The sequence below is a fragment of the Rattus norvegicus genome, chromosome 8 (assembly GCF_036323735.1).
Source record: "Rattus norvegicus strain BN/NHsdMcwi chromosome 8, GRCr8, whole genome shotgun sequence".
NCBI lineage: Eukaryota > Metazoa > Chordata > Mammalia > Rodentia > Muridae > Rattus > Rattus norvegicus.
In genome coordinates, this window is record NC_086026.1 from 19,902,451 (window position 1) to 19,921,000 (window position 18,550).

Genomic DNA, 18,550 nt, shown 5'->3' on the forward strand with positions numbered 1-18,550 from the left:
CGCTCGTGCCATGTGGAGGGCAGGTCTGTGGGTGACGAGGTAGTACTCAGGCCTCCATCTTCCTTCTTCTGCACTGTGCTCCCTGGATTTGATTTTTATGTGTCCTAGGTATAAAACAGCTTTGGCCATCAAGCCAGGTGTTAAATGAGGATGAACAAAGGACTGCCATCTCCTCTGCCCCTGACTGACAACATGATAGCACTATCAAGGAGTGTCTTTGCTCATTGCTAGGGAGTTAACATCGTAGCTTAATTCCTTAGATTTAGGACAGGTTTCCAGAACCCTTACCTGTCTGTTTAGGTTTTGAGTAACAGGGGGCTCTGTGTGGTATTTCTTCAGAGAGGTCAAGTCTGTACTTGTACCAGCTTCTCCTCTCAATTCCTACAGCCCTAAAGTATCTTCAAAGCCAACCATTTCCTCTTCTATAGTAAGTAGCCATCATTTCAAACTTATTGAATGCTTCCAAATGGATTAAATTTAGGAGCAATTTCCTTTTCTGTCAGTTAATGAAGGAGCTGCTCCTTATAAATATGGGCCTGATTGTTTGGGATCTTAAAATTCCAGTGACTTGGTAACATTATTTTTGGTAGCTTGAAATATCTCAAAGGATTCCCAAGAAAATGTACTTCCTAGAATTTGGGCAAGAGGTCATCACGTGTTCCTACGTGCTATAAGAAAATAAAATAAGAGAATAAAATTAGTTATTATTGGATATCTACCTTCAAAAATCATCCTCACTGAAACTGAGTGTTGTGGCCCAGACCTGTAATTCCAAAACTCTATAGGCTGAAGCAGGAGACCATGAAGTCAAGCCAACCTGGGCTATCAGGAGAACCTGTTTTGCAAAACCATTAAAAGAAATCAATGTAATTGCAATATACTTCCTATGCAAGAAAAAATTTCTGCTTGAAGGACTGTGGGGGCAAAAGACTTGAGAGTCATGCCTGCCTAAATACGACATAGTCAACAGGTAAAAGTTCCAACCAGCCATGAGATGACTTGTCCAGCCATTCTGAAATCTGACCATGTTCCCCATCACTAAACAAATCTAGGATTTGTCTTTCTGTCTATAAATGAGTTCTTTATTTGTCCCTAGAGGGACAATCATTTCAAGAAAAAAGTCAACTAGTTCTCTGTATCTGGATGTATTTCAGCTTTATTCTGTTGACCGACACCACCCATTAATAGCCCACTGCCCCAAACCTCTATTTCACATCTAATCTTGAAAGCAGGCAGGTAAGCTACCAGCCATTTTTCATTGTAGAGACTTTTCCCTACTCGTATTTTTTATGCTCCAAAGTGAAATTTGGTTTGCTTCTTATTGTGTAATTGTACTTATGTGAGGTTGTTGTAACAAGTAAGTTCACTGGTGTGGAGTAGAAATGTGTTTTCCAGGGTGGGACACAGAAGGAAATGAGGAGGATGCGTTCACTGGTCATAGTGTCTCAGTCACGGAAATGTCTAAGTTCTACATGTCTGCTGGGCAGCACTGTGTCTGTAGGCCCGCTGTTCTCTGCACTTACAATTTGAAGAGGGGAAGACTTACAATAAATGTTCTTCCCACAATAACAACAAAAGGGGACATTTTTACATAGGAGAAAATAGCATGGGAAGAGAGATCAACACAGTTGTGGCTTATGTAAAATGCAGTTATCACACGTGGATATGTGGCATACTGGCATACACGTCTGAGTGTAAATAATCATGTTTAAAAATAGTGGCTGAGAGAGATGCCTCAGGCATTAAGAATGCACACTGCTCCTGCAGAGGAGTTCCATGCCCAGCGTCCACCTCATTCAGCTGGTCACAATTGCCCTAAGCTCCAGGGGATCTGATGCATTCTTCTGGCTTCTTCTGGCCTCTTTGGGCACTTAAACTCACATGCACATACTCTCCCACACTACATGCATACAATTAAAAACTGAAAACAAATCTTAAGATATATACACTAAACGTAAAAACAAGCACAGTTCCTCTCAGTATTTTCTATGTCCTTAACCTACCATAAGATATGAAAGGAAATGGGTTCTGTTTTGTGTATTTGCAGACTAACAAGCAGTACACAGTTATTGTTGGCTAACTCTCTCTTTCTTTTCTGAAAGGACAAACCTATGTAAAATCCATTGCAACTTTATTCAGTAATGCAATACAATTTACATTTCTAATGGTGCAAGTGATTGAAAATCAGGATATGGCTATGGTCTCCACTGAATCATAGAAATTAGAATTTTCTAAAAATAAACTCATTTGACCTCAGGGATGAACTTCCTAAAGGCCAAAATTGGGAGTAGGGAATGCTTACTTCCAAACAATACCTAGGATTGATCAGGTCTCTTTTTCTAACTGTGTTTTAGCTCAGTGTTTGGTTCTATTTAAATGAATCTATCAAATATAAGAAATCTAAAGTAAAATCAGTGATTGTTTAATTTTTAAGTATAGGGTTGGGGATTTAGCTCAGTGGTAGAGCGCTTGCCTAGCAAGCGCAAGGCCCTGGGATCGGTCCCCAGCTCCGAAAAAAAAGAAAAAAAAATTTAAGTATATAATGGTTGTCCTGATTTCATTTCTGTTGCCATGACAAAATGTAGTGACAAAAAGAACGGTCTCATTTTTAGAATGTTCAGTGTGTGTGTGTGTGCGTGTGTGTGTGCGTGCGTGCGTGCGTGCGTGCGTGTGTGTGTGTGTGTGTGTGACCTCATTCAAACAGGCGAGTTTGGATATTTCCTCTGTCATGCTCTATCTTATTTGAGGCAGAGCCTCTTAAATCTGAAAATAGCCTTTTCTGCCACACTGAATGCAGTGAGCTCCCCGCATCCTGCTGTCTCTGCCTTACTAATGGGGATTATGGTCGTGTGCCCCCACACCGCCTTACCTGGTTATGCAGGTTCTGGGGATCCAAACTCAGCTCTTTTTGTTTGTACAGGATGCACTCTGCACCATCTCCCCAAACCCTCTTTTATTACTAAAACTCTCCTGTGTTAGGGTGGTTGCGTGTGAAAACACAGTTCATGGCATCTCAAAAGGTCAGTTACCTTCCTGAACTCAATTTAGTTCTCTAGTACTTCCAGTCTCAGCTCCTAGAGATGAAACACCGAGCAAACAAATGGGGCAGCAGACTGCTTTTGGACTGTGAGAGCTATTTCTTTCATTAAGCCAACAATTTGGATTTTGCTACAGTGAGAGCCATTGGAAGATATCTTTAAACACACAGTAAGAACTACTGAATGAACCTGAGTTTTGAATGGCTAAAATGATGAACCAGAGAGGAATGCTTTTGTGGATGTTTTTCCTCATTTGCTCAGTATTAACAAGAGACCATTCTGAAAACAGGGGAAAATGTGAGAACTAATTTTGGGGGATTCAGGAAGATGAACCCAGAATGAACCTTAACCCATTCAAGACTTGGCATTTCCTCAGAGGTACATTTTCTCTCAGAATCTCAGTTCTCTTGCAGTCCTTGTAATCATTTCTGTTTTTAAAATTTGGCTTATTGTTAATTTTTCTTACTCTTTAATTTTTAATTCAATTTTAATTTAATTTAATTTTAATTTCTTACTTTTTAATTTTTCTATTGAAGAAACCTTTGATACATTGCTGGAGCCTCTCACACTGGGGGAGACATATTTTTCCTTTAAGTCCAGTTGCTTGAACCATTTGAGAGAAATTCTATGCTGCTAATTTTACTGGAAATGTGTGGGGGAAAAAAACCCTACAAAACGAGAAGGGATGCAGATGCCTAGGGTGCGAATGGCATGTCATCTTGAAGTGTGCTGGAGAGAGCAACTACAGTGTGATGAAAAAGGACTTTATTCTACATCGCATGTAGGCCTTGTACATTTCAACAGGAGATCCCGCCCTTTTGTAGGTAAAGACCTGCACTTAGTTGTCTGACTAATAACATTCGGGACTTAACTTCATTTAACGCTCCATTTATACAGTCTGAAAAGGCTCAAGGGCAGTGTTTCTCAGCCCTCCTAATGCTGCAGCCCTTTAATACAGTTCCTCACGTTGTGGTGACCCCAACCAGAACATTATTTCGTTGCTACTTCGTAACTATAACTTGCTACAGTTACGAACAGCAATACAAATATCTGATATGCAGGATGTCTGATGTAACCCCTATGGGGGTCACGACCCACAAGTCGAGAGAGTGACTTCCCTAGATTATGTTAGGCACCTAGACCTGTCTGCTCCATGCAGTAGCCAGTACTCAAATTGTGTGGTTGATGGGAACTTATAATATGGCTCGTGTGAGTCAGGATGGGTGATAAAACACACTATACTATAAAAAGCAAAATGTCTCAAATTTAAAAATTTCATTCATTCATTCATTCATTCATTCATTCGTGTGTGTGTGTGTGTGTGTGTGTGTGTGTGTGTGTGTGTGTGGCTGCTACGTACCTGTGTGAGAAGACAGAGGACAGCTTGTGGGAGGCAATTTTCTCCTGTTCCAGGAATCAAACTTAGGTTCTCAGGCTTGGTGGCAAGCCCCAATGAACTGAATCATCTTTCCAGCCCTCAGTTTTAAAATATGCATCTCATGCTGAAATGAGCATTTTAGCTGTGTTGGTTCACATATGTATTTTTTTTAAAAAAAATTAATGTCATTCATGTTGGTTTGTTGTGGTTATTAAGAAAAAACTCTTAAAACTACATATGTGGTTTATGCTGTTTCTATGTAAATAGCATTGACTTAGATGCCTTACTTAGGTTCTCAGAAGTAAAACTTTGAGGCTTTTAAGGAAAGTTTCCAGGAATTAAAACCATCAATTATCTACACTGGATCCTTTCTGTGTTTGGGGCTCAACAGATCTCAAGTCGACCTAGAGAAAATGCTGTCTAACACATGCATTAAGGAATCTTACAGGGCTATGCCATCCCCTAATTAGAGAAAAGGCATCACGGAGGAGGTAGGGGATCGTTTTGCAGAATATCTAGCTTCATGGAGCCACTGCAGGCAGGTGAGGATGACTTGTAATCTACCTGTCAGTCTGTCTATAAACCATACATCGGCGCCCAAGTGCGCATGCGTGTGTGTGTGTGTGTGTGTGTGTGTGTGTGTGTGTGTGTGTGTGTGTGTGTGTAATTGAATCAGTCTGAGACTTGATTTTGGTAAGAGATCTAAACCTCAGACAGCCTCTATGTTTTGTTTTGTTTTCAGTAGTGGGATGCCATCAAATAGAAGTAATGCTCTCAAGTCTCTAGAAAAGACTCCACAAATCACATCGTTGTGATAGGTTATGGACCAGCTCTGGAGAAATGTCAGACTTTATAAAAGCAATGCTAACTAGTGGGTGTATGAATTCTTTCCATTAAACAATAACACATTACTTCCTCCTCAAGCATATACATCAAGATTATGATTTTTACTTATGAGAGATATTAAAACTTCTTTGGAACGTTTCCCCAAGATTAAAGAAAACTTTGCTTATAAACTGAGTTACTTAGCTGGCATAAACTGGAAAGTAAAAGGTATGTAACACAAGTCAAAGTGAGGGCCTTTTGTGGACAGGAATCTCGTAGTCATTAAAAGAAAACTTAAGGAAGCAAACAAGGCCGAATGGACATCTAGGAAAATGTTCTCTGAAGAGTAGTCAGGTCAGCTCCCTGTTAGGGATAAGGGAGGTGCAGAGGTAGGATCATTTCATCATCCTGGGCTAGATAGCCAGTTTGGGTTACACGGAACCTTATATGTAAAAGCCAAAACCAAACATTTTGATTATGGAGGCCTCGTTGGCCCAATACTCACCAAAAAGGTAACAACAGCAGGGACACAGCTCATTTCCAAATTGGAATAGAGCCAAAGGCTGCTTGAGTCCCAGGTAACTATGCGGCCTTACTTAACTGTCTCTGGAGCTGTGTGCAGTCTCATCCTGTCACTTCTATCAACTATTCCTATCACTAGTATTACTCTCTTGGACAGACCTAAATGACACTGCCTTCCATTCCTGTCAAAGCCCTTGTACTTGAGATACTTAGGAAAAGATCTTTTCAAGTTATTGTCATTTCTGAGATTGCCATCTAATCCAATTCATTACCTTTTAAGGGACAATCCAATATTGTTCTGATAAAACCCATCACATATATACATACATCTAACAAAATTTGATCTATGTGTTGCCTTGCCTGCATGTCTATGCATCGCATTCATCAATGCCTATGGAAACCAGAACAGGGCTTTGAAACCCCTGGAACTGGAGTTACAGATGCTGTGAATTTCCATTTGCGTGCTGGAAATTGAATATGGGTCCTCTGGAAGGGCAGTGGCTGCTTATCTCTGTATTTCACAGACATTTGGTTAAACTTATCTAAGGTAGATGAGGTACCTGGGCTGGCCCAGACCAGAATGACATAGGCGCTTTTGATAACAGCTGTTTTAGTACGTTACTTTTTTCCTTGCTGTGACCAAACACTTGAAATGCCGTAAGGAAGAACATATCTTATGTTACAAGACAGTCACCGTGGTGGGGAAGGAACAGCATGTGCTACTATCTAGTGAGGAAACAGAGACAAACACTGGTTCTTGGCTTGCTCTCTTTATTTAATCTGGGACTTGAGCTCAGGTGATGTACCACCCACATCAGGATGTGCATCTTCTTCAGTTACTTTTCCAGAAACTCCCTCCTAGACATGCTAGAGGTGTGTTCTGAGTTGACAATGAGCCCTCAGTGCCCTTTCCCTAGGACTCAAATTCTCATGCTCAGAAGACCTCTTGGGAATACAGAGGGGCTAGGGAGTCCATCGAAAGCTACGTTGCAGGCACCAAGAAGATTAAAAGTTAGTGTAATTTAAACAAACATGCCATAGATCTGGTGAAGTCATATGCAGGTTGCCTTCTGCATTGTCAAACTTGTATTCTATTTGTATTTACACTGTTACTAGTCACACTATGAGTTTGTTTGTTTGTTTGCTTGCTTTTGTTTTTGTTTTAAGAAAGCCTGAGCCACTTGATATTCTGGTCCCATATGACAATCACTCCTCACTGTTAGAATTCCTGTCCTTTTTCCTTTGTCATGGCTTGTAGAAAATGAGGGCTGTGGGGTAGTGCTGGACATTTCCTGGAATTCATGAGCAATGCCCAATCCTGCAGGAAGGAAGGTGAACACTTTGGAGGGCAGTTTTAATCTTTTGGACCAAGGTACAGTTTTGTGCATGTCTAAATGGAGACACTGTCTGGTCATAACAGTAAGGGTCACATGGGTTGACCAGGGTGAGGTAGGACTGTCCACAGGATTATGAGTGTGGTGGGGGAGGCAGTGTAAAACATTCAAGAATTAAGCATCTCCCTAACTGCTTTTCTTAGAACGGCCTACATCTTAAAAAACATCTAAACATTCCATTATTTTTTTTTAAAACTTACACAGATGTTAAGTCACTGACTTTTTAGTGTTTCTTGTTCAGAAGGAAAGCAATGGAGATGCAGAGAAGACAGTTGAACTGCACCAGTATGTTGAAGATGAAAATTTGGAGTTAGTTTATAAAAATACAAGTCAATAGGCTAAACTGAACAAGACCCAGGGTATGGGATATTTAAAAATACTTTTCTCTTGGATCAGCACCAAAAAATATCCTTAGTTTCTGTATTACCCGTGTCCAGTAAAATTACTTCTGATAAAATCACAAACTGCAGAAATCACCACAGCTGCACCCAAACAACTCTCAGAGACATTTGACATCAGGTCAGGCAGCTCACCTGGAAGAAAACCATGATACATACAACAACTTCTGTAGTGAGACATCTGTTCTCTGTACATGGGAATATTTTACATCTCACACATGGGAGGCACTGGTACTTTGAAACTTAAGAAAACTACTAGAGTTATTAAGGCGGAGGTGAAGTGTTTGTACAGCCTTCCGCGATTTCAAAGAGGTAGTGATAGATGCTTGTCCTCCTGGCGATATCAGAAGCAGTTTCTCGTGAGTTGTTCTTCAGCTCTGGTTTGATGTAACGATTCATCAGGAGGAGTTCCAGGGTGTCTCTGCTGTCTCTGTTCCCAGCAGCAAGGTGCAAAGGGGTCAAAAGGCCTTTTGTCTGGGCGTTGATGTCTGCATCATGCTGAAGTAAGAAAGAGGCCACCCTGGTGTTATTCCACTTACAAGCACTGTGCAGCGGTGTCCAGCCATCTATGGTCACTGCATGAACATCTGCCCCCTGAGCCACCAGCTCCCGAACAACATCTAAATGTCCGCTGTAGGCTGCGCGGTGAAGAGGGGTATATTCATCTTCGTCTCTGGTGTTCACCTCAGCGGCCTTCTCAGAGAGGAGTCTCTGCACTGTAGCAAGCTAATGAGAAAAGAGAACTTTACAAAGTTCAACTCACAAAGGACAATGAACACAGACAATTACACCATTCAGTGGCTTTAGACTTTAGGATTCTTTTGTAGTGGCAGAGGGTAACTGACTAATAAGAAGGAAGTTACAGCTCATTACACTCAGGAGCGACTCAGGAATCCGACTATGATTATCACCAGAAGCTATCACATTATCCTACCCTAATAAATGCCTGCTGCCCCATACCTGGACCCAGATGGAAAGAGGGCTTCTCTGTATATTTCACCTCTAAAGCAAGTCTAATTTTCCTCTATCAGATTGTATCAATACACATAGTGTATGATGCAGAAAACAAAAAAGAAACTGCTTTTAACAGTAGAATAAAGCGATGTTGAAGCAATCTAGAGACTAAAGAACTCATTTCCTCCTCCAGACGATGTGCTTATGCGGCTGGCACCACCTTTGGGTCTGCTCTACGGACTGGACAGAGTACATTGTGCTCTGGGATGGAAAAGCTACTATAAACTGCAAAACCCTGAAGTAAGTTTTTACTTACTAACACGGATACGCAAGAACTTAATAAATGAAGTACAAATGGTCAAGTGAGAAGAGCTGCTTCCAATGGTGCCTCCTTGCAGGACTTTGTGAGGGGTAAACAAGTGCAATAAGACCCTTGGTGGAGTTGGCACCTAAGTCAGTCTCCATCTTACCTGTCCTTAGTAGTGCTGCTGTGCAGAATGACCCTAACAACTTAGAGGTTCATAATTAGCCCCAGACACCTAGAGCCAGCTTATAATGTAATGTGCACTTTCACATACACTGTTTCTTTTGACACTCGTGTAAATGAGACAAATGTTAAGCTGCCATTTTTAAAGACAGGAATTCCAGGGTCGGCACTGGTGGGACGTGCCCAGAGGTAAGATGGAGGTTCAGGGACAGGGCTTTGGGCTCTAACCAAACGCTTTTCCAACTACTACATAATGGTTTCTTTTTTTACCCGATTCTTTTCAGCAGCCCAAAGAAGCAATTTGCTTGGCTCTTTCTCCAGCTTTTTTTCTTGCAATTGATACCACTCTTCGTTTTTTTCCTCTTGCTCATCATCATCATCAGAATTGCCTGCCCAGAGACTCTGCGTACCAGTGGGAATCAGGTGTCCGTGGGTTTCCAACAATTCAAGCTGGTTAAACTGTTCAGAAAAGTCCACAGAGCTTTCCAGGTCTGGGTTTTCATCGTCCTTTACTTTTTCTTCTTCCATTTTTACTATTCTCCTAGCTAAAAAGCATTTCAAGTACTAGGGCGCAATCTTTAAAGAGATGAATTATGTCTACATTGTTTCTTTCCAACCTAAAAACACAAACACAACAGTCATTAGCATGGCAGTAACAAGACAGTATCAACGGCATGGACACCAACCTTACAAACAAGCCAGGTAAATTCTATGTCACAAAGGCTTTGGTGTTTTCTCATAATATCCATTAAATGTACTAAATACAGAGATCTATCTTTCAAAAATGTTCTCTTCTAAGTAAATGGATACAGCTATCTTAATTTGAATCTATGAATCTAGGTATGTTAAGACTGATGGATTCCAGGCAATGAGTATACAGGAGGACCATAGTTTACCCAGTCCTAAAAGATTAGTCTCTGCTAAACTGCCATATTAATTATAAACTGACATCAGCTTTGGGAGTTACCTGCATATAAGCCTTAAAGAAAATGAGAAGTTACTTTGAAAACCATCAATCTTTTAACTATGTTTGGTGAACTTAGCAGTTTTTCCTTGCTATTGTGAAATGTTACCACTTTCATTCTGTTGACCGACTAGATTCTAATGTTTATTACTTCAGGTGCTATGTCTCATATTGTTCTGCCATTAACCTTTTAAGGATAGGGTCACCATTAACAGATTATTGTGCCATTTGTATGTAACCTGCACTCAGAACTTTTGTATCACTAAACTTAAGACCTATCACTTACTTCATTTTGCTCTGAATGGCCTCTAAGAGGAACTTAGTTATACACACTCTTCATGGCTTTGTTCTACTTAATTTCACATGTTTAATATTATGTTGTTCTATTAAGCTTCATTACTAGTGTCAAGAGCACCAGAATCATGACCAGTAACTTCTTAGGGCCTATAAATTCCACTAAGGGGTTTGTATGGTTTTGGATCAATTGTCTTTTTTTTATTTTAAAATAGAGCTACCAGAACTATCTTTTTTTTGATGTTTTCAATTTTTCCTTTCACTTCCAGCTTCTAAAAAGCTACCATATCAAAATTAACGCTTAACAGATATCAATAACCAAAATATGGCACAGATCTCAGGCCTCCTTCCCACATCTGAAAGTGCCGTATTAATTCTGAACTTATCGTTTCAGATGGAAGGCACATATTAAATTGTCTTGGTATGCTTACTTCAAAAACCAAATGTATCCCCTTGTCTCTGGGTATAAAGCTCGATGCATACATACCGCTATGGAGGAATAGGATGTGTTCCTAACTTATAGGAACACTCCATTTTGAGAGAGGTACAAACTGTTTCGGTTGTTATCTCAGTGAGGTGGAAGCCCACGCCCCATCTCAGAGGCCTGCGCTAGGGTTCCAACAGATTAAGACAAATTACGGTACATCAAGACCTTCTGGGGTCCTGAGGTCTGATCTAATTTAAGGTTCCAAATTATTTTTACTGCACTCTCTTCAAGGTTCTCTGAGCACACAGAGCAAGCCAGATATGGTGAGCTGAGGATTCTGGGGCGATTGTCAAGGGACGCAGGGAAGAAAGGTCTTTGTCCTGTTAAGGCGAGACCTTCCGAATCCCAAAGCGAAGGAACTGCCATGGTGCTACCTGCGAGGTGGCCGGCCGCCCACAGCTGCCCGCCCCACCGCTCCGGACACGCGCCTCACCTTTCACAGAGAGAACCTGGCCGAGAACTTCGTTTCCGGGTTTGCTTCCTCTGCATCCTAGGATTGGCTCCTGTGAGCCATTCTGTAGCCAATGAGAATCTAGAAGTTCTGTGACGTCATGCTACCACTGGCTCTCGCGAGAAGTACGGATGCGTTTCTCCCGCGCCCAATTTAGGTTTCTGGTAGCGGTTTTCTTCTCGTTCTGACGACTCCTGCCCCTTTTCCCCGAGGTAGAGATAGCCTGTGGCCTCGCTGGTCGGCTCTGACAAGTTCAGGTTGGGGTAACTTAGGCCTTGCTACGGTCTTGTAGCGTGTGGGTCCCGGGCGGAAGCCCGGAGTGCGTGGAGCCGTCAGGGAAGACCGGCCGGGTGGGCTGGAAGGGATGCGGGCTCTGCGTTCCGTTTCAGAGTCCCTCGGGTAGAAGGTCGTCTGTAGTGGCAGCACTCGCCTTCGCAGAGTGACCACTCTGAGCTGTCTGTCACCGTGGATCCGAAAGGTGTTTCACGTAGACTACGTGTTTGGTTGTTTATTCTGGCTTTAAATGTGTGCTGCCCCACAAAAGCCATGTTAATGTTAAGAGTATGGGGTGGTCTCTGATTCAAAGCCCTGCGTGGTGCAGCTTAAATTTATGCACTTAGAAAGTCACATTTGATTCTACCTGTCCAAAGATGTACTATACACCAATCTCAGGAGTAAAATAGAGAAGTAGTTGTGATAATGCAATTAGGACGCATTATGCATTTAGGACGTATTATGCAATTAGGATGCATAAAGATGTGATTTTCTGTTCTTAGGTTCTTATAGTAAGTCTTGAAGACGAAAATGGGACTTTCTCAAAATTGCCAGTGCTTGTTCAAGAAGTCTACCCTGCAGCTGAACTCATGTTGGTGAAATATGTGCAACCTGTATAATGTGTGCCTTTTGGTATTTATTTTTAGAGTTTGGAATCGGGTGTTTTTTTTTCTGACGTACCTGAACACAGAACCCCAGGGTACTTGGAGAGGAACCTGGTCCTAGAGGAACTCTACCATAAAAATGAGCCCCGCAGATCCGCTGTAAGCCTGACATATTAACTGTGATGACCTTAAGAGAAAAATGACATTTTAATAAAAACAGCAACAGAATCTCATAGTGGACAAAATATCACCAAAACTGTGTGTACCATGCTTAATTAAAAGCACATACTGTATGCTTATTAGCAAAAGAAAATAAAGTGGAGCAGTAGATGAATGTGTTGCAGTAATTATTACGTGGCCATGCAGGGAGCTGCATGCTCCTGGGCTTTGTCTTAAAGAGCTGAATCTACAAAGAGTCTTTTAGAATAAGTTGCCCTAGTTGAAGTGAATTTGAACAAAATGGAAAGAAATAAGAGGACTATAGAAGTTAGGTCGGAGAAGAAAATCCTTCAACATGAATGGAATTTCCCACTCTTGTTTCAAGTTCTTGGTCAAAACTAGTTGTGTAGGGTTAGAAAGATCAGCATTTGCATGAGAAGACTAATAATATTCCTTTCTGGTTAACTCTGAGGTCTAAAGAGAGGGGAAGGATATAGTTGTGTGAGCTGAGAAGTTTGTGGTACAGCCAGGGCTTCGTGAATAAGAGTGTGGAGGTTTCTGACTTGTGGAGTTATATACAAAACTGAATTAATTATAATTGAGTGAAAATAGCCTCATTTCTAATGCCTTTTAGTCTTGTTTCTGCTACTGGTTGTGCAGTGAATGGGTTTCTTTCTCTGTGTTAGGCCTTATTTTTTAAGAGATAGTGTTCCATGCTTGCTGCTTTCTCTGTGGGGACTGAGATAAAAAGTATCTTAAAGAACTAAACTTAATGATAAGTTTAAGTGAGTGTTAATAACTGGTAAGCTGCTGGTTTACCTGAAAGTAACTTTGGAGTTAAAACAATTCCGTTTTGTTATTTGACCAAATGATTGTTGAAAACTAGGTGGAGAGCAGAGTCAGGTAGATGTCATCAGAGTTTGGGCTGTAAGGAACTAGTATATTAGTATCAAATCTAGTCTTCACTTAGAGGAAGACTTTTAAGTGACTTCCTGGAAAAGTGTGCAGTCAAATACTAAGCAAGCGGGCAGACAGACAAAGCCTTTTGGATTTTTGTGGCGCTATCTAGGGAGCAGACCTGACTGCATAAAACTGGTTATAACGAGACTAAATTTCAGAGCAGACAGGGAACACTTACAAGTGCCACTCAACATTTGCTCTGTATTGAACTTGTGATTAGAAAGCTGTGAAGCTAAAGATCTGTTGAGCACTGCAGACTTTCATGCCAGGTCTGAGGCTAGAAAATATGATTTTGCTTTCTAGTTGCTACTGTTTATTTTATGCTTGTTTATTTTGTTCTCTTCTTTACACAGTGATGATGAAGACACATTTAAAATCCTGGTTGCCACTGATATTCATCTTGGATTTATGGAAAAAGATGCAGTTAGAGGAAATGACACATTTGTGACATTTGATGAAATTTTAAGACTTGCCCTGGAAAATGAAGTGAGTTTGAGTTACATTTGTGTATGCTCTAATGTTCTTCCTTGGTTAACGGGCTCTTTTCCATTAAGTCAGAGTTAATTATATAACCTCATGCATTAGCGTTTCTTGGCTAAATACCAAAATACTAAAAACCTGGTAAAAATTTTGAGTTCTCGTGTTCACAATTGGAGCAGAAACTGATGTGACAAATAACCTTCAAATTTAGAAACACAGGATGTTTAGTGATGTACCAACCTGTTACGATTTCTACCTGAATTAAAAAGATGGCCGTTGGTTTTCAAAGAACATCTATCCAGCCAGAATGTGAGACAGCAGTTCCCAAGCAGTCCAGTACAAGGTCACAGTTGTACATGGGACACAATTTCCTGGCACTTTGGAGGTAGAGAAGATTGGTGTTATATGAGACCAGTTCAGGGGGTGACCTTTAACACGTGGTTTTAATGATGAGCGACAAGGAGAATGTATGTTCAGCGTGAAGCAGAATTGAGGGCACCGGTATAAGACAACATGGACGTATGTTAGGGATTGGTTCGGCTTGCCTGTGTGCTGTATGTGCTGAAAAAGGCCTGAGAATGTAGCTCTGCTGGTAGACGGCTTGTGTACCAAGCACAAGGCCCTGGGATTGGTCCACAGCCCTGCATCAGACTCTAGTGCAGTGGCACACCTGTAATCCCAACACCAAGGAGGAAGAGGTTGGAAGTTCAAGGTCATCGCAATTACTGCAGTGCTTTTGAGGCTAGTTTGAACTACATGGATGAGATCCCATAGTTTAAAATAGAATGCCAAAAGGTTAGAACTGAGAGGGTTTGAGACGTATTACTATGCAGTCATCGGACTCAGTTCGTGCTCAGTGCAGAGGGAAGTCTAGCAGCCTGGTACTGGAGACTATTTTAATACTTTTAAAACTGGTGGTATTGGGTGTAGAGAAGAGTGAATATGAGAGATGTTACAAAGAGAAAGCGTACATAAGTTAATTTTTATTAACTTACAAATCTGGGTGCCTGCTGGTGGCATTGGTTTAAAACATCTAACTGAAGGAGAATCTGTCAGGGAAGGTGTTGAACTCTAACTTAACCAGAATAGAGTTGGAGATGGCAGTGGAGAATGTCCCAGCAGGTGAGTGAGAGTCTGCAGAGCCCAGGAGGGAGCAGGAGAATAAACATAGGTGCCCTCCCTACTCAGCCGTTTCCCTTCAGCTTGTGTGCGAGACCCCGAGTGCCCTCTGCTTAGTAGTGTATTGTTGTATGATGCCTTAGTGCCCTCTGCTTAGTGTATTGTTGTATGATGCCTGAGAAGACTTAGCTCTGTACCAGGCACCCACCTAGACCAACCAGGCTGTTGATCTTTGCCCTAAAATTTCCACAGGCTCCTAGCAGCCTGCATCCTCCCCAGAGTAATGTTACTGCTGTGAGATAAGAATAAAGAGTGGGTACTGGTTGTTGGTGGCACCGACCTTTCATCCCAGCATAGGCAGAAGCAGGCAGATCTCTATGAGTTCAGCTAACTGCTTGCTCTGCCTACTGTAAACCACTTCCTTCTGTGGGAAAGGGGATGGGAGTGAGAGACAGTTAGGAGGAGTAAAGCAGTTTTCCCACACAACCTCAGGTTCCACTGAAGCAAGATGATTGTAGTGCCCACCTTTAAATATCCTTCTTCTAGCCCTCTAAGGCTTGGCATGCTCTCAGTTTCATTCTCTAAGGTTGTTATCCTTCTGGAAGCAATAAGAAATCAATTGCAATCTAAATGAACCTTAAGTCTTGGTGGAGTAAACTAACTTGCACCTTGAATAGGATCTAGGAAGCTTAGAGATCGGTTGACTCTGCTGGTTTTATGTTCTGTCAAGCTAGATTCTTTCCCTTAGGGGAGTAAAACTCCACGGAACCCTGAGCATGCTCTTTTGTAACTTTGGGTTTGGGAACACCTCCCCCTGAGCCTGGCTGTTACTGCATTATCCATTTCTATCCCTTGTTTCCTGATTCCCTTCTCTGTACACTCCATGCTGCATCTTCCAAGTGCATGCTATATTTGTCCTTTAGCATCTAAATTCTTGACTTTTAAGTTCCGTTGTAGAATCCTCGCCTTCCAGCTATTCTTACTACTTTGTTCCTTGATTTTTTTTTTTTTTTCCCTGCCTGAGACAGGGTTTCTCTATATAGCCATGGCTGTCCTGGATCTTACTCTATAGACCAGGCTAGCCTTGTCTACAGTCTGCCTGCACACATTGCATATTGGTATGTGAGTCCATGTGTTCATGTGTGCATGTGAGGCCAGAGGTTTATGTCGGATATCTTCTTCAATTTCTTAACACCGTATTTTTTGAGAGAGTCTCTCACCGACCTGGGGAACTTATCTACTAAAGTTCCCTTGACTAGTAGAGCATTAGAGATCTGTTTTAGTGTCTTCTGAATAATTAAAAACCAATCATCTTTCCTTTTTTTTGTCTGTCTCTGTTCCTTTGTGCTGTGAGTGAGCCTAAGATGTCATGGCAGGCCAAACCATACCCTTCCCCTCTTTATAATTGAGTAGCATCCTCAGTTCACTGTGTTGCTAAAGCTGGTCTCAAAGTAGAAGGCTGAAGTGCAACCCTCTTTCTATCTTGTCTATATTTTAAACAATTTTTGCCTTGAACTTACTGATTTTAACACCGTTTTCTTTTGATTAGGTGGATTTTATTTTGTTAGGTGGTGATCTTTTCCATGAAAACAAGCCCTCAAGGAAAACCCTGCACAGCTGCTTAGAGCTGCTTAGGAAGTACTGTATGGGTGACCGCCCTGTGCAATTTGAGATCATCAGTGACCAGTCAGTCAACTTTGGTTTTAGTAAGTAAGTACACTTACATTTGAGGGACGGTTTTCTTGGGTGTGATGTCTGTGTTGTTGCTGGCAAAATACCCTTACAAAGCAACTTTAAAAGGAAAGGGTTTATTTAGCTTATAATTCCATGTTCCAGTTCATCATTCAGGCAGCTAGTTTTCTCCACAGTCAAGAACAGAGAGAGAGAGAATGAAAACATATTGCTCACTGTTCAGCTAGCTTTCTGTAGGCTCATACAGTCCAAGACTAAAGCTTAGGGAATGGTGCTGCTCATAGTGTGCTGTGACTTCCCCTATCAGTCACTGTAAGGTAGACCATTTCCCACACATGCTCACAAGCCAGGAGGCACTCCTTCAGTGAGACTCTTCCCAGGTGATTCTAGATTATGTCATGTGATAAAACTAACACATTATCTACTAGTTCTTTTGATTTCATTCTGGGCAGTTTTACAGTAGTGCAGTTCTTTGAATTTTCTATGTCATTTCATTAATTTGTATTTCTGAACTAACATTGGGACTAAGTTTCTAAATCTCATTCTCTTTTATATCTTGTTTGTTTTTTTTCTTATTGTTTTTGTTTTCTATTTTAAACTTGGTATTTTTTATCTTTTTTGATGTGAATTATGCAAGTTACATATCTATTCTAGCTACTAAGCCATTTTGTAGGCTGGTATATTTTCTCTCGTCAGTTCCCTTTAGCTGTGTTATGGTTTGTTGTTGTCAGATGTAGTTTTGATGTAGTCACATACAGGATTCTTTTTGTTTAGGACCATTGCTCTTGATCTTATACTATGTAAGTTTTTTTTTTTTTAAGTAAACTGCCATGTTGGGGATGGATCCAGAGCCTTGTGTATATTACACATCTACTTTCCCACTGCCTTTGTTTTCTTTTTAAACATGTAAGGACACCGTGTTACCTTTGAGTGAAGTGTGTTCTCAGTCTTATGTGCTGTCATTCTCTTTCTTTTTCTCATCTTTGATGACTGTGTTACTGGTCACTGTTTGTAGTCATGCTGACCTTGGTGTTAGGCCAAGATGTCTTCAGGTTTCTCCAGTGTAAAGCTGTTTTTCTGTTCTTGGTTAGAGGTGAGTCCCTAAGTCTAGCCTACACTCAATGGGCAAGGATTAAAGTCCACCTCTGGCTGGGGTGGGAGCGAAAGCCTTTAATCCCAGTACTCAGGAGGCAGAGGCAATCAGATCTCTGAGTTCAAATTTATTCAGCCTCGTTTGTAGAGGGGGTTCCAGAATAGCCAGGGCTGTTACACAGAGAAACCCTATCTCAAAAAAAAAAAAAAAAAAAAAAACAAACCAAACAAAAACAACAAAGAAACCCAAAGCAATTGCATCACCCCTGGAGGGAGGAAGATCAAAGGACCATGGCTATTTGTTCACCTTCCTGTCACCGAGCTCCTTCCTAACGCCTCTGTGTTTCACAGCATCTTTCTGGATTATTCCTGTTGGCCTCAAACTTGAAACCTCTTGCCTGGTGCCTTTGCAAGCTGTGGTTATAGCTGTACACTCTGTGCCTGCCTTCCTACCTTCTCTGTGATGTAGCTTCTTTAGGCATCCGTGCGTGATGAGGTCTTACTCTTAGTGCTGTTGATCTGTTGTCAGTGTAATCGCTGGGAAGCCTATAGCGCATGGAGCTTAGGAACGTTGGATCCATGCATTGCCTGGATGTGGTCATGCATGTTTGCCATCTCATCGTCTGAGAGGCAAAGGTAGGAGGCCAGTGTGGGCAGGTATCAAGTTCAAGGTCTGTCTGGCCTGTGTTGTAAGAACCTGTCTCCCCAACTTCCAAAAGAGCATGGATTCTGGATGGTGTCAGTTCAAATCCTGGCTCTATCATTTAATGGTCACATGACTAAGTCATTCACTTACCTGTTCTCTCTCAATTCCATTGTTTTTAAAGGGACAGAATTGTGCCAGGTACATTATGGAGATTTGAGTTAGTGAGAAAGCTACTTAGACTATTTTGTCCTGAAGAAATCATGTCACTGAGACACTCCTTATGCTCTTCAGCCTTTAACTGTAGGCTGAACTCTGCTTACCTGCTGGGCTTC

General features: G+C 41.4%; 2 protein-coding genes across 14 annotated transcripts in view; one reads left to right on the plus strand and one right to left on the minus strand.

Moving 5' to 3' along the window:
• The window catches only part of Mre11 (MRE11 homolog, double strand break repair nuclease), a 61,696-nt gene that overhangs the window by 2,240 nt on the left and 40,906 nt on the right, over positions 1-18,550 (plus strand). For 2 of the 11 annotated variants that reach the window (XM_039082072.1, XM_039082073.1), the window contains exon 1: positions 16,360-16,494. Coding sequence is in view for 9 of the 11 variants with exons in the window: in XM_039082071.2 (XP_038937999.1) it covers positions 12,210-12,229; positions 13,543-13,675; positions 16,338-16,498 (314 nt within the window). In the remaining 2 variants the exon portion in view is untranslated. 11 annotated transcript variants of the gene reach the window in all.
• On the minus strand, positions 6,518-11,206 carry Ankrd49 (ankyrin repeat domain 49). Of its 3 annotated transcripts, none has more exons than XM_006242525.4 (3): positions 11,116-11,194; positions 9,267-9,613; positions 6,518-8,281 (listed from the first exon to the last, which is right to left on the minus strand). In XM_006242525.4, the coding sequence occupies exons 2-3, from the start codon at positions 9,522-9,524 to the stop codon at positions 7,820-7,822; spliced, it is 720 nt and encodes a 239-aa protein (XP_006242587.1). In that variant the 5' UTR covers positions 9,525-9,613; positions 11,116-11,194; the 3' UTR covers positions 6,518-7,819. The 3 variants fall into 3 exon arrangements, with proteins under 3 accessions (XP_006242587.1, XP_038937278.1, NP_001119755.1); XM_039081350.2 differs by having other exon boundaries at positions 10,742-11,159; NM_001126283.1 differs by having other exon boundaries at positions 6,521-8,281; positions 11,175-11,206.

Coding starts and splice junctions, on each gene's coding strand:
- Ankrd49 (XM_006242525.4), bottom strand. CDS start 9,524: ATGGAAGAAGAAAAAGTAAAGGACGATGAAAACCCAGACCTGGAAAGC. Junction 8,282..9,266: donor GGGCTGCTGAAAAGAATCGG/GTAAAAAAAGAA, acceptor TTTTCTCATTAG/CTTGCTACAGTGCAGAGACT.